We start from the raw sequence: 15,649 nt of genomic DNA on the forward strand, positions 1-15,649 counted from the left end.
ACTCCGGGCCCAATCAAAGCAGCTAACTCATCGCGGTCGACCCGGGGACGCACCATGTCGAAGAAAAGGGGAACTAGGATACTGCTCCCCCGCAATCCAGTCAGCAAGAAGAAGTCACGAGGCGAGATCGTCATCTCCCCAAACAAGAAGTGGAAGGTGTGGGTCGAGTCTACCCATCTCTCACATAAGGCGTGAAGGCCGAATCAGTCACACACTCGGTTGGCGTGAGGCAACGCCAAGATAAAGGGCTCAAAGCCCAACTCTCGAACCCGGGCTTTAGCCGCCGGGCTCAACATGGCATACCAGACGTGGATCTCCTCAGTGGTCCCGAAAATACCAATGACCTGGAAGGAACAGAACGGGTAAGTTTAAATCTCGCTCCTAGGCTCGTGTCTAATAAAGGTTTGTTAACCTAGTTGTCCTTTCGGTCATGCTTAAGTCTAACCTAAAGACTCTTTGTCAATTAGGACCGTCACTTGGTGAAATTTTGTTCTTAGGGTTGTTTGTCTAAGATTTGACTAGTTCATTATTATTGGTGTTCCACTCTCCCGCATGTTGGCAAAGAGATTGATCCAATTTTAACATTTAATTTGGTCGTTTAGATGTCTTTACTATTCACGTGCACTATTCACGTTTTACTATTCACGTGCACTTTCATGTTTTTACTATTCATGTACACTATTCACGTACTATTCACATGCACTATTCACGTTTTTACTATTCACGTGCACTATTCACGTTTTTACTATTCATGTGCACTATTCATGTTTTTACTATTCACGTGCACTATTCACGTTTTTACTGTTGACATGCATTGTTCGTATTTTTACTATTCACATGCATATAATTCACATTCTTTCAAAAGATAAATAAAACATTGCTTGCGTGCATAGAAATTCGCGTTTTCTAACTAAAGGTCTTCTAAACAGACTTAGAGGTTAGCATGCAAGTCATGTTCAAAGTAGGGCTACTAAAGCCTAGAAGTCTAGTCAAAGGATAACAGAGTAGAAGGGTACTTACCTAGTTAGCGTGGGTCCGGCTCAGATGTGAAGCAGGATCCTGAAAAGGGGCCACTGTAGTCAGGTTCTCAAAACCCGCATCCATGCCCTTCATACCATCATATTTATCCAAATCCATCACGAGAATGATCCAAATTAGAAGTTAGAGAGAGAGAAGAGAGAGAAAGTGTGGGGTTGAAATGAAACCCCACCACCTTATATAAGAAAATGGAATGACATTCCCGTAAATAGCGAAAAAGGTACGATGTGACATAAAGGTAAAAAGTAAATAATTAATTACCAGGTGCACAGACCTCCGATTTGCAGCCCGTTTCAGCCTGCGTTTCTATCACGCGATGACCGATAACATCAAGATATGACTCCAAATGACAGCCAAATTTTACAGAATATTGGTGCCTTTCAAAATACAGACAACAGTCAACAGAAAAATATTTGTTAATCTAAATCGTTCCAGACGATAAGGACGCTCTTATCAAGCAACTCAAATACCCGAGACGATAGCTCCAGTAAAGATACCGACGACAGTGTTTCAGAATTCAGAATTGTTAGAAAGAACCTTTTGCTATTGAGCCATCTTACCCGCGGTCGTGGACCAGGGTTGCTTTTGAGCCATTTTTTCCGCGGTCGTGGACCAGGGTTGCTTTTGAGCCATTTTACCTACGATCGTAGACCAGGCTTGCTTTTGAGCCATTTTACCCGCGGTCGCGGACCAGGGTTGCTTTTGAGCCATTTTACCCGCGGTCGTGGACCAGGGTTGCTTTTGAGCCATCTTACCCGCGGTCCTGGACCAGGGTTGCTTTTGAGCCATTTGACCCGCGGTCGTAGACCAGGGTTGCTTTTGAGCCATTTTACCCGCGGTCGTGGACCAGGGTTGCTTTTGAGCCATTTTACCTGCGGTCGTGGACCAGGGTTGCTCTTGAGCCATTTTTTTACCCGTAATCGATTTAGAGACTAGGGTCGCTAGAAAGAGCTTCTTACCCGCAATCAATTTAGGCTAGGGTCCTTAAGAAGAACATCCGCCAGCAGCCGATTCGAAGGCAAGGACGGAGAGGGTCGAAGACGGCGCTGGAGCGCGCAACGCAGAGGTCAGGTATTCTTCCTCCTACTCTTTACGTGTCTTTTACTTTAATATATTTACATTGCATGTGTTGCGTTAGCAAAAAAAAAACGTTTTCAAAACACACACATCACTGTCAAAATAGGAAAGTAGGGGCAACTGTAGACACCGAGTCGGAGGACTTGTGATGAAAACCTGTAATAAGACGGTCGAAGCGGTTGGTTCCGGAAGTTTTAAAATAAAAATATATAATAAAAGGGGAAGAAGTTAGTGGGAGTCGCGGTCGTCGAGTGGACGGCTCGCGAGTGCTCAGCGACGTGGTGCGAACGCCTAGAGGCGGCCGACGCGCGTCCGACGACAGTTGGACACGCGCTCGGCAGCATGGGGCGCACGCCGAACGTCCGCTAGGCGCGCGCGTCCGATGGCCGTTGGGTGAGCGCCCAACGACGTGGGGCAAACGCCCAGCATAGGCGGGGCGAGTGCCCGACGTCCGTTGGGCGGACGCCCAACGTCCGTTGGGCGAACGCCCAACCTGCGTTGGGCGAACGCCCAACGCCCGTTGGGCGCACGCCCAACAAAAGTTGGGCGTGCGCCCAACTACGTTTGGCGTTCGCCCAACTAAGGTTGGACGTCCGCCCAACCTACTTTGGGCGACGCCCAATCTTAATCGGGCGTCGCCCAAAGTCTCCGGGATCCGTGCCTATATAAGGCACGGATCACCATGCATTTAAAGGTGGGGGTGAATTTTTGGAGCTTTCTCACTCTAGACATTTTTAGAGAGAGAAAGTCAATTTTTTGGAGAAAATATTTTTTTTCCCAAAAAAATTCAAATTTTCCAAAGTTGAATATTTTATCGAAAACACAAAAAAACGCCGGAAAATCATAACTCGTGGAATCAAAAGACTTCGACTGTCAGATACCGATCTTGAGGTATTATCCGAGGACTAGACTCGTTTTATTTATTTCATTTATTTATTCGTTTAATTTATTTTCTTATTTTATTTTTTTTAGAATATAGTTTTTATTTATTTAGTCATTTATTTATCACGTCTTATTTAATTTTCCGTATTTATTTATTTTTGTCTCGTATTAAATAAACATTCGTTTTTGTTTTGAAATAAAAAACCTCGTTTCAATATCCCAATACGAACCGTGATCCGATTCAAAGGTAGTTCGGGATTAAAAATTGTTGTAATTATAAGTTTTGAAAATATTTTGAAATAACGTTTTAAAATAAAATATCGTTTTAGGATTCTCCGTTATAGACTATGATCCTATTTGGGTAGTTCGGAGATCCAAAACGATAGAATAGATCTAATTTAAAGTGTTTGAACAAATCTGGAAACTGTTGGACTAAATCTGTAATTCTGCCTTTTCTGTCACTAACAGCAGATTAACAGATTTTCCATCGGTAATCTGCTGGAATTCGAAAATACTCTTTTAAACCCATTTCTTCAACTTTTTTTATATTTAATCTCTTATATATATATATATATATATATATATATATGTATAATTAAGTAATATGTTAGTTAAAATTATTTTTGAGGCATTCATCCAATAATTATCTATATACTTACTTACTTTGTATATTCGATTATAATTTTCATTGTTTTGGTTTTATGGAATTATTTGTATATGTATATATAGTTTTTGGTTTATTTAAATGGATTTAGCCATTATTAAGGATGGGATGTTTCCTATATATTCATAAATTATTTTGGGATCCAAATTACTTTCCTTTTCTTTTAAACTTGTATAGTTTTAGTTATTTTTACATAGTTATAATTAGGATAAAAATGTATTTGGTTTAGTACTCTTTTTCCCATTTTCTTTATTATATCATATATCATTTCTTATACATTTTCATCTATAAATACATCCTTATTTTTAGATAAAACTATGTATATATATATTCCTATCTTATTTTTGTATATATATGTTTATATTTCAAATATATTTGATCGGGTAAAATTGGACCTTGATTTGTTAATTGTTGTAATTATGTTCAAGTAAGGTTCAATTGAGTGAAAAAAGGGAAAACAAACCACAAAAAGAGAGTTTAACTTGCTTATTTAAACTAAAAGTTTTTCTAGATATTCTTCAAGTGTAAATAAAAGGTTTATGTCATTTTAAACCATTTCCAAAATATTACGTTTTAAAACCTTAATCCGTTCCAACGACGGATTAGGCGAACCTTGTAATTAAAATCGTTTTCATGGTAAATAATAGAGTTTTGAATCGTTTTCCTAACTAAATGGTTTGTACAAAATAAATGGACTTGTATTCCTAATCACGTTTTTTGGGAGTTAAAGTTTTTTTTATTCCACATTTTCAAACACTCGAGTCGTTCCAACGGCGATTCGAGTCGATGTCATGTAAATTAATGGGGTTTTAAAACATACCTAAATCGTTCCAACGTCGATTAAGGTACGAACCATGTAAATAAACTCGTTTTGGGGAATGAGATTAGTTAAGAGTTAGTGTATAAAGCATGAATCACGCTGTGAATAAATTAATTCTTTCTTCTCCCCCTCTCTCTCCGATGTACTTTAAATTTATGCAAAATGAGTGATTCTTTACGAAGATGGCTTTTAATAACATGCTCAAAACGGTTTTCAAAGCGAGAAAGAAAAGGTTTCAAATGAATTTTAAACTTAAAGAAATATGCGATTAGTCCGTTATCGCCTAACACGCTGAGTAGGAGGCCGGTGATTCATAACCGGGCGATGTCGGGGTGCCTAGTAGCCTTTCTTCGGAAAGGAGCTAGCCTTCTCGGCTCGTACCTAAGTTTCCCGAACCCTCACCGGTCTCCCGCAAGGGATCGGTGTTCATTTTCCCATTCGTGGGTGGCGACTCTTCCATACTCCGAGCTCCGATCCTACCGAGCAGCTTGATTCCATGATTGGTTGCGTTCGGCGCCAATCACCGCTTACGTCGCCATGAGGTGTCCACCCCCCGGTCCGCCCGGGAGAGGCCGTTCGGCACCTTGTCTAACACCCGTATCAGAAAGCAAGTCGGAAATATATTTTTGTTGGGATAAAAATATGCACGTTTTATCCCGAGCAAGTTCAATCCCTAAGAAGTATTTAGCAGGACCAATATCCTTAATAGTAAAAAGAGAATGTAAGTGATCTTTTACGTGACAAATTACCTCCTCGAAGTTACCGGTAATGAGTATATCATCAACGTAAAGGATAAGTACAATGAAAATATCCGTTTAGGTATAAGTGAATAAGCAATGATCACAAGAAGCTTGGGTAAAACCGAAAGCGAGAATCTGAGATGTGAACTCCTTATTCCATTGACGACCCATTTGTTTAAGGCCGTAGAGAGATTTACGGAGTTTACATACTTGGCCAGGTTTAACCTTTAGATACCCATCTGGAGGATGGAGGTAGATGTCTTCATCCACGAAACCGTGGAGATAGGCATTATTTATATCAATTTGATGAATGGGCCAAGCTTTGGCGGCAGCAATGGCAATCATGAATCGAACGGTGACAACTTTGGCTATCAGAGAAAAACTCTCTAAATAATCAATACCTTGGATTTGTTTATAACCACGAGCCACTAAAAGGGCTTTATATCGATCAATTGATCCATCAGGTTTATGTTTAATGCGAAAGATCCAACGAGTGGAAATATAGCTTTCTTTCCATGAGGTAAAGAGGTAATATCCCAAGTATTATTTTCTTCTAATGCTTTTAATTCATCATCCATAGCTTGAAGCCATTATGGATTAGAAGCAGCCTGTTTGTAACTGGTAGGTTCAATAGATGTGTTGAATGTGGAAATAAAAGCAGAATGTGATTGACTAAATGGAGGTAAAGTTAAAACAGGAGAAGAAGAAACATGAGAAGAGGAATTAGGGGAAGTTGTATCAAAATCTTGAAGCCATAATGAGGTTTTAATTGGTCTTCCAAAGTTAGAATGACGTGGAAGAGTAGGAGAATTATGTGGCTCCAAATTTTGTGAAGGAGAAATAATGGGTTGAATAGATGTAGAATTAGGAGGAGATAAAAGACAAGGAGAGGAAGTAGATGGACAATTAGAGGTAAGAGATTTGTCATGTAGTGAAGGAAAAGGTGATGAATTATGATTATTAGGAGGAGATACATCAGATGGTAAAATGGTGGTCTCAATGGGAGGAACTGTCACACCCAACCCTAAACGACCTCAATCGGCATCGGGCGTGAATTAGAAAGATTATAATCAATACTTAGGAGTCTCCAATTTAACCAAATATCATTATATTACAATTAAATACTAAAGTTCTAACCATAATTCTAACAATAAGTAGCCAACTGCCAAACCTCGTCTAACCGGTCGGTAACCTTCTCTATATCCTGTACTTTCTCACCTAAAAACATTAAAACATTTAAAAACGTGAGACAAAAATCTCAGTAAGAAACTATCAGCTATAAAAACTAACTTTACTTAACATAGCTACATATATACCTTTATAAAGGGATTTAACCAAAACCTTTATCTTGTCAAAACGAATCAAAACAAATAAACGTTTCAGCAAACCAATTCAGAATCAAATGAATGTTTTATCAAACCAACTTGTAATCAAATAAATATTTTATCAAACCAACTCGTAATCAATCAAACGTAAAACCTTATATCAAAATCAATCATAACCGAAAACATAATCCAAATGAACTTAAAACATTGTATCCATCCTCGAGTTTCTCCCCTTAAGTATCAATCCATAACCACATATATAGTCGAGACGTCTCTTAACATTGCCTATCCCATATGGTCTTACCCAATTCTTCGCTGCCATACCCAATAGGTCTTCAGACTGTGTACATAGGCCATGTCCCTCACTGAACATGGTCTTCAAATATAAAACCACTGATCCGGATAACTCTCGATGGATATAAAATCATAAAATCATATCGTACTCAAATTATTTCATAACCATAAATCATTTGGCTTCAATTAGCCCTTTTGTATCATAAAAATCATATTTGGACTTCAATCCAAAATAATAACAACAATAACCGCAACAGATTTCTCAATCCACCGTGTCAGGAATAGTGGGTGATGAATTGATAGGTGTAGGGGAAGGATTGGTAGTCGGAGTTGTTATGGTTGTAATATTAGATGGTATACAAGGTATAATATTGGTAACAGGAAATGTGGTAGATTCAATTTGTATAGGTTTTGAATTGGAAGGAGGTGAAGCATGTGGAAAAAAATTTCATTGAACACAACATCACGAGAGATACTGATTTTATGTGTTTGAAGATTATAAATTTTATACGCTTTATGATCTAAAGCATAACCGACAAAAATACCAGGAAATGCTCGAGGATCCAATTTATCACGGGATGGTTGAAGATTAGAAACAAAACAATGATAACCAAAAACCTTAAGAAAAGAATAATTCGGTTTTGTGCCATGTAATTTTTCATAAGGAGATTTCCAATCCAATAATGGAGTTGGTAGTAGATTAATGAGATAAGTAGCGGTTGAAAGTGCTTCACCCCAAAACTTTTTAGGAAGGGATGCGTGAAATAATAATGCACGTGTTATTTCAAGTAAATGTTTATGTTTACGTTCAACGATCCCATTTTATTGAGGGGTATAAACCGCTGATTTCTGATGAAAAATTCCTTGATTTGAAAAAAAAAACTTGACAATTGTGATTAAGAAGCTCTGTTCCGTGATCGATCCGAATCTGTTTAATTTTGGTGTTAAATTGATTTTCAATTAAGACCATAAATGACTTAATGGCATTAAAAACTTGGCTTTTATCACTTAAAAGAATAGTCCAAGTAGCACATGTGTAATTATCAACAATGGACAGCAAATATTTAGCTCCCGTAAGAGTAGCTAATTTATAAGGTCCCTAAAGGTCCATATATAACAATTGAAATGGTAAAGTAGTTGATATGTCAGTACAGGAAAATGAAAGACAGTGTTGTTTAGCCATAGGGCAAATATTACATGACATAGTATGTGAAACAGGAGGAACAACGGAAATATGTGCTAACTTGGATGTCGAAGCATGCCCTAGTCGATGATGCCACAAAAAAAAAACAAAATCACTGTCATGAACAACATTAGTAATTGGTAAAGTAGGAAAAATAGATGGAGTATTGTCAACTTTATTACAAACATAAGTGGCTATAGTAGTAGGATCAAAAGATTGAGCTGTAAGGTAGTATAAGCCTCTTTGAAAGAAACCGACAACAACAGCATGATCAGACCGAGGGGCCTGAAATAAGCAAAAATGAGGGAAAAAATGGAGAACGAAATGAGAATCATGTATTAAACGTCCAACCGATAACAAGTTATGAGTAAAAGCAGGGATATGTAAAACATTCTGAAGTATAAAATCAGAATTTATGGTAATAGAACCAACATGTGTAATTTTATTTTTGGATCCATCTGGTAAATGAACCCAATTATTAGAAGTAATAGAAGTAAAAATGTTAAGCATATTACACATATACGATGTAGCTCTAGTATCTATAATCCAAACAGGAGAAGTAGATTTGGAAGAATAAGTGGAATGATCAATAGTAGAATTTAATTGTGAATTAGAAGATATACCTGCAAAACCTGAAAAGTTTGCCAAAGGCATTGAGGAGTTTGCTGGATATTCATCACCAAATGATAAGGGATTTTTGTTCTTCATAACTCTTTGACCTTCAGTCTGAACCAGTTGGGCAAAGCCATGAGGCATGGTATAGTTAGAAGACATGTTTTCCTTATTTTCAGAGTCAGATCCGTCCAAAGGTGTATCGCCTAGAATTGAAACATGATTAGCACGAGTCTTAGAGTTCTTGTTCTTCTTTTTTTTAAACTCCTGAAACCATTCAAGAAACCCATAAAGTTTGAAACATGAATCCTTCTCGTGACCGGGCTTGTTGCAATGAGTACAAAACCTATCAGCCTTGTTGCTTGAATCTCTTTTCTGACCATGTAAGTTACTAGATGTAGTAGGAACAGAGGATTTTGTAGCAAGAGCATCAATCTCCAATTGAACATGATCAGAATTGACCTCCCTTTGTTTCTCAACATTTTGCAACATTGAATAAGCTTTGTGTAAACTTGGTAAAGGATCTAATAGCAGCAATTGATGTATAACATGAGAATAGTCAGAGCGAAGGCCCATAAGAAATTGCACTAGCTTATCTGTATTATGTGATTCAGTCATCTTCTGCATAACTAAACAAGTACAGATGTGAGAAGCTTCACATGAACACACAAAAACAGGGCATAAGTAGGCTAACTCATCCCATAAACGTTTAAGTTTAGTAAAATATAGTGCAATGGATAGATTTCCCTGTCTACAACCAATAATCTCTCTTTTCAATTGGTAAAGGAGAGGGCCATTGGAGCCTCCGAAACGCTATTCAAGTTCCTTCCATAGTGTCCTAGCAGAAGAAGAGAACACAAAAGCATCTGCTAGATCTTTAAAAATTGCATTTCTAGGACAGTACCATGCAGTCAGCCCGCTGCCATTTATGAAAGTCTGATAAGGTTTTGCTAGGAGTGAAGTCATCACTAAGCACAAAATCGAGTTTCTCCTTAGTGGAGAGAGCCAATAACATAGCTCGCCTCCAAGTGACGTAATTAGAACCATTCAAAAGAACTGTAACAAGCACAGTGCCAGGATTATCAGCTGCAGTAAGCTGTAGAGAGTATGTATGATCATCTTAAACATAAGATGGCCGATGTCTAGAAGTATTTCTGTCACGAAACCGCATGTTATTCATATCATGTAATGGTGTAGGAGATAGCACCTTAGAGTTCAATTGAGACATCGGCAAAGCACCAGTTGGTGAATGAGAATCCATTGTTTGTGGCTGAATGAAAGTTATACGTCTGGTTGTTGGAGAAACCGGAGCAGTAACATCTAATTTCGGTAAAAACAACTATGGTGGAGGTGCTGGTGATTTGGCCATGGCGGATGGAGATGGAGAAGAGTCCGAAGAAACTTCGAAGTCAATAAATCCAGGTTCTGTCATTTCAGTTAAAGTATAGAAGAGAGAAATGAAAACAGATCAAAGATAAAACCAAAGAAAGTGAGGATTACTGATCAAATAAGAGAGCCAGAAAAGACGATCGGAATCGTAACAGGAATTAGGAACCAAAAGATGAGATAAAGCAGTCGATTTAAAACTAGAAATCGATCGACAACTAGACAGCAAATAGGAATCAAGCGATCAAAAACCAGAGAATCCAAAACTGAGACATCGATGGAGAAATTTAACTTCAGATCGGAAATAGGAAAAAGAGAAGAGTGCAAGAAATTGAAATCAGATCGGAAAGTAACACAGATGAAACAGCTATTAAGCAAATAACAACGATTGAATCGATTGAAAGAAGATGAGCACCGATCAAGATGTTATCATATAACAGCAAAACGAAATTCAGACACAACAAAAAAACGCAGAAACTATGGAGATTTATAATTCAAACCGAAGATTTCAGAAACAGATGGATGTATCACGAGATAGATGCAGTGGACTCAGCAACCACAGGCAGAACGATTTTCAACATCGCTCTTTCCAACATACGCATAGAGACAAATGAGGAGATAACCGTTTGTTGTGTATCCGATTCTCAATGGAGTCTATTTTGTAAAATTACATAATAGATCCACTGAAAAATTAAAAGTGGGAGTGTATACAAAATGCTCTGATACCATGAGGAGAGACAATTGTAAAATATAATAAAACACTCTTATTCATTATGATATTATTTACATGTATTTATAGTGTTATTTACAATGTCTAATTACTATTCTACTTGTGTAATTACATTAATACTAAATACATTAATACTATGGTATTTCCGGTGGCCGGAGGGCCCCCCTGTATCCGCCCCTGATTGGGTGGCTCATCGTGTAGCTAAGGAAGCCCTTTTGATCGAGTATGTTTGTTTGACTGATATATTTTGTATTCGGCAGCTTCTAGCCAACTTGGTTCTGTAATTTTTTGGCTACAATGTCTTCTTTAATACATATTTCTTCTCGTAAAAAAAACATTCTCCGCTCTCTCTACTTTCTTGTTTCTCTGACTTCTCTCTACATATCATCTCCTCCAAAAGACAAATCCGAAGACCATGAAATCCTCTTCTCCAATTTGATGACAAACTTATCATAGAAAATCACAAAACCCCGACACTTGAAAACTCAAGTTATTGATGTTGAAACGAAATGATGGTCCAATAAAAGAAAGAGATCGAATATCAAAATAGATCTATAATTTTTAAAAAAATATCATATTAGAATCCATTTATAAAATAGCATCAATATAAACATAACATTTATAAAAAGATATCAATAAAACAATAAACATATTTTAATATAAAAGAATGCCACTAACAAGGAGAGGAAGAGAAGAGAAGAAAAAGAAAATAACATGAGAAAAAATGTAGAAGAAGGACAGGGGAGGAAATATATTTCTAAAAAATGATATAAACAGAAAAGAGAGAAGTTAAATGACGAAATACAGCCTCTAAAAGTGGTGTAATGTGTAAATTTTCCAATTATATTAGTGACGTTGTGTACTAGCCTCCCTCGTCATTATTACTATTATTATCGTCAATAATAATTATAAAAGGATTTGTTTTTCTATGGGTGAGTTCCATGTAAGGAGTGTGGTCCCATTGAATGAACTAATAAATTGAGACAGAGCCAGTTTGTTGTATTACCTAAACTCAACTCTGATGCTCTGCTTATGTTAAAATACTTGTACTACTTTTATCATTTAAGTAACATGCTAAACTTTATTTTCAACTTTCAACTTACTATCATATTTCCTTTTACTTTACCCCTCAATTTTTCATTTATCACTTCAATCTATTCAAACTAACCCCCCCCCCAAAAAAATATATATATATATATATATATGATAAAGCATATTTCATTCTATTAAAAGTAAAAAAAATACAATAGAATATAAGTTGGAGTAAAATCTTACATAGAGTTATAAAAAAAAGTACAACTAAAACAAAAAAGATGACTAATTACATATTTTCTATCAACTCAAATCCGCAAAAGAGCAGCTACAAACCAATCGTCATCATTTAGTTTTTTCCGATTAATTGGATCTAAGTCCTTTCTATTGGTAACCTCGTAGATCCATGGATCTACATATAAAATAATACACTTCCGTTCTTGCTAAACTAATAAAAAAATGTAAATGAAAGTGTTATAGTTTACCAATGCAAATGATACGAAAAAATCCGATGAAATATATGAATTTTAACTTAAATAAAAATATTGATAAAGAAAAGAACACTAAAAGTGTAGAAATAAAACATAAATGGAAGGAGGAAAACCCCATCCAAGTAAATATAAAGGAAAATTTACAGAGAAATTTAAATTTGAAAAATAATTTACAACTATATGTCAAGTACTAATTTAAATAGTATCGGACTAAACAAATCATTATTTTTCATATATTTTAAGAATTAGATTTTATGAATTAGGGACTAAAATATATATTTTTGGTTTAGAATTTATGAATTAAGGTCTAAAATTTATAAATTAAAGCATAATATTATATTTTATTTATGATATACAGAAAATAGTGATAAATTAAAAATTAAGTTTTCTAATATGATTTAATTGTAATTCTATAATTTGGATATGATTTTCATATAAAAACGTAAATAAATATCTGCCAAGTGATATCAATTAATGCATTGCTTTAAAAGAATGATAAAATTTCTAGCTGATTATGAATAAACTTTTATTTTTTTAGGGCTAATTATTAATCTAGTTCATTTGAAGGGTCTATCAATATATTTGACCCACTTTGCTTACATCTCACCAAATTAGACACTTTCATCCACTTTGGATAAGAATACTCTTATTTCAATTTACTTTCCTCCTCAGACTCTCAACATTTTCTTCATCATCCCAAACCGATGAAAGCTGCATTACCACCAAGTCTTGGGAAAGAAAATACGGTGGTTTATAGAGAGAGAAGAGATTATGTTTGTAGAGAGAGAAAAGACAGTGGTTTATAGAGAGAATATATTATGTTTTGTTCAATCTTTGAATAATTAGTGTCTGCGGAAGAGAATTAGTATGGAAAGCTCAAAAAATGAGAAAGAAAAAAAATCTAACAATTGAACTGCTGTGATGTTGCATCTGCGACAAGAGTTGTGGCATTTGTGACGAAATACGATAAATGCGACAACAGTTGTCGCATTTGTGACAAAATGCGACAACTATTATCATATTGTGACGAAATGCGACAAATTTCGTCAAAAATACGACAACTGCTATCGCATTTGTGACGAAATGCGACAAATTTTATCACAAATGCAACAACAGTGGAGGAAAATGGAGCAAAATAAAGGAAAGTGGAGGAAACTGAAACGATACCATTACAGATGAAGAAAGAGGCAAAACCAGCAAGAAGAGCAAACATACAAGCTAAAAAACATACAATTTCTATGGGAAAGCTTCATTTGTTTTGTGTTTCCTTTCCAAAATTTAAAATACTTCAAGAAGAAGAAGAAGAAGAAGAAGAAGTCAAATGGAACTAGGGATATATTTGTCCAAAATTGATGAAAATGTCTAATTTGATTTGGTAAGATAGAAGCACAGTGGGTCAAATATGTTAATGAAACCGTTCAGTTGGGAAATATGGTTTTTATTGTCATATTATTAATATTTCAATCACATGTTTAACTACATTTTTTAATGAAAATATGTACATCATTTCATAGATAAAAACATAACAAGTGCAATAAAAAAAAGTAAGGAATAAAACCTTATATAAATACAGACTATGTCTAGTAGAAAATCCAAAAAGGTAAGAAAATGGCTAAAAAAAAGCAAAATAAATCATGAAATAAGTGCTCTCCACATTTTTCACAAATCTTTAGGAGATGTCTCCTTCAACACATTAATTTTTAAACTGTGGAGTAAGAGGTAACCTGATAGTACTGCCAACTTTCCTTTGAAGTGTACTCCAATCTTTATTTTTCATACTACTAGGCTTCTCTTCTTCTAGTGCGACCTCAACTAAATAAACTTGAAATCGTGCTCTACCATGATATGAAATTGCTCTTTCCGTCAAAGAGCAAAACCTTATACTTGAAGATTGTAGAACTTCTCTACAACTCTACTAATTCTCTTTCTCTAATATCCTCTCTATACAGAACCACGCTCTGATACCACTTTGTTGCGGCCAAACAAACAATAATACCACACAAAGTAGTAATAGAGAAAAGAGAAAAAGATGGAAAACCTTTTCAATAAGAATAAAAACCACGGGACCCTTAAGCCACTTGAATCTCCACTATAAAACGCTTACAACCTTTTCCACAGACAAAACTGTAAAACTCCTTTCAAACTCACAAACTCAAAGCCCAAGTTAAACTCGTCAACTAGTATTGAGATTGCTACATATTCAAATAAAGACCTAAAACCTATTTATAAGGGAACACCTAACCGAGAATTCCACATTTTTACAACATGGGATTTAGAATGATATCCTATAGATAACTCTTAAGAGCATCTCCAACAGCCTCTTAAATTGGCTCGTTAAAATTTGAGGAGGGAGAATAAAAAACCAGCTCCAACATCCTCTTAGTGGCTCCTCAAATCACTAAGAGCCTCTTCATCCCCTCTATTAATAGAGAGTCTCTCTCCACCTCTTAGTGCTTCCTAACTTCATTTTTTATTAATAATTTATTATTGATGAGTCTCTCTATTCACACTATTGGTAATGTAAAAATAAATAATAATAAATAAGGAGTGAATATAAAGAGTATTGTTGGAGATGATATATCTTAGCCACTCTTAAATCACTAAAAGTCAATTATTTATATTATTTTTAAAAATTTCACTACAAGTCTCTTGGGCTTAAAATCAATCTTAAAATCAATCTTAAACCTTCATAGTTAGTGGATTTAGCCGAGGAATGGGAAAGAATGGTTAAGAATCTGGATCTCCTCTCTCATCTCCGTTTCCAGGTCTATATTCCGCCTTTCCTTCCTTACCTTTCTTCCGAATAGGAACCCTCTTCTATTCTCGACCCGGAATCCGGCATGAAGAAAGCGCTGATAGCTTGTAGTGAACAGCCCCCTTATGAAAGCAAGCGAAAGCAGGTGCGGTGCCATCCTCCGCTCTTTGGTTACTGCCCGCCCTGTTTGGTCGTCAGTCTATTGCTAGCCATTGGACATTACACGGCAAATAAAAAGCATGCCCACGTCTTTTTACCCAATAAGTAAGCAGAAAAGATAGGTTTTGAATCGGTAAAAGTAATTGATCTTTCCGAATGAATTAGTTGGTACTAGAAATGTTAGAAAACGAATGGTATGATCCCTCCGTCGCCCCAGAATGAAAGGGGCGCCCCCTTTCATTTTGTGATCCTTGCCTAGCGATCCGGCTCCTATGCTGCATTCGATCCATCTGTCCCATCACCAGAGGCGGAAGGGCTGTTGCACAAAATGTATTTCTAAGTAATTGCCCCTTCGCAGGATAAGAACTTGTTTTTCCAGAATCAGTTTGAAGCGATCCCCTTTTGGTTGGTCCATAACTAGCAACTCACCGAGCAGCCGACCGAATACGAACGCTTGCAAA

General features: G+C 36.2%; 1 protein-coding gene across 1 annotated transcript; it reads right to left on the minus strand.

Annotated features, from left to right (window-relative positions):
• Nucleotides 1-7,989: 7,989 nt before the first annotated feature.
• On the minus strand, nucleotides 7,990-10,609 carry LOC136233128 (uncharacterized). The gene is made up of 3 exons (XM_066022708.1): nucleotides 9,843-10,609; nucleotides 8,647-9,264; nucleotides 7,990-8,308 (listed from the first exon to the last, which is right to left on the minus strand). The coding sequence occupies exons 2-3, from the start codon at nucleotides 9,260-9,262 to the stop codon at nucleotides 8,295-8,297; spliced, it is 630 nt and encodes a 209-aa protein (XP_065878780.1). The 5' UTR covers nucleotides 9,263-9,264; nucleotides 9,843-10,609; the 3' UTR covers nucleotides 7,990-8,294.
• Between the last annotated feature and the right edge of the window lie 5,040 nt (nucleotides 10,610-15,649).

This window comes from Euphorbia lathyris, chromosome 6 (genome assembly GCF_963576675.1).
Source record: "Euphorbia lathyris chromosome 6, ddEupLath1.1, whole genome shotgun sequence".
Taxonomy (NCBI): domain Eukaryota; kingdom Viridiplantae; phylum Streptophyta; class Magnoliopsida; order Malpighiales; family Euphorbiaceae; genus Euphorbia; species Euphorbia lathyris.

What these genes read in the sequence shown, in the direction of transcription:
- LOC136233128 (XM_066022708.1), bottom strand. Translation starts at nt 9,262, where the DNA reads ATGCAGAAGATGACTGAATCACATAATACAGATAAGCTAGTGCAATTT.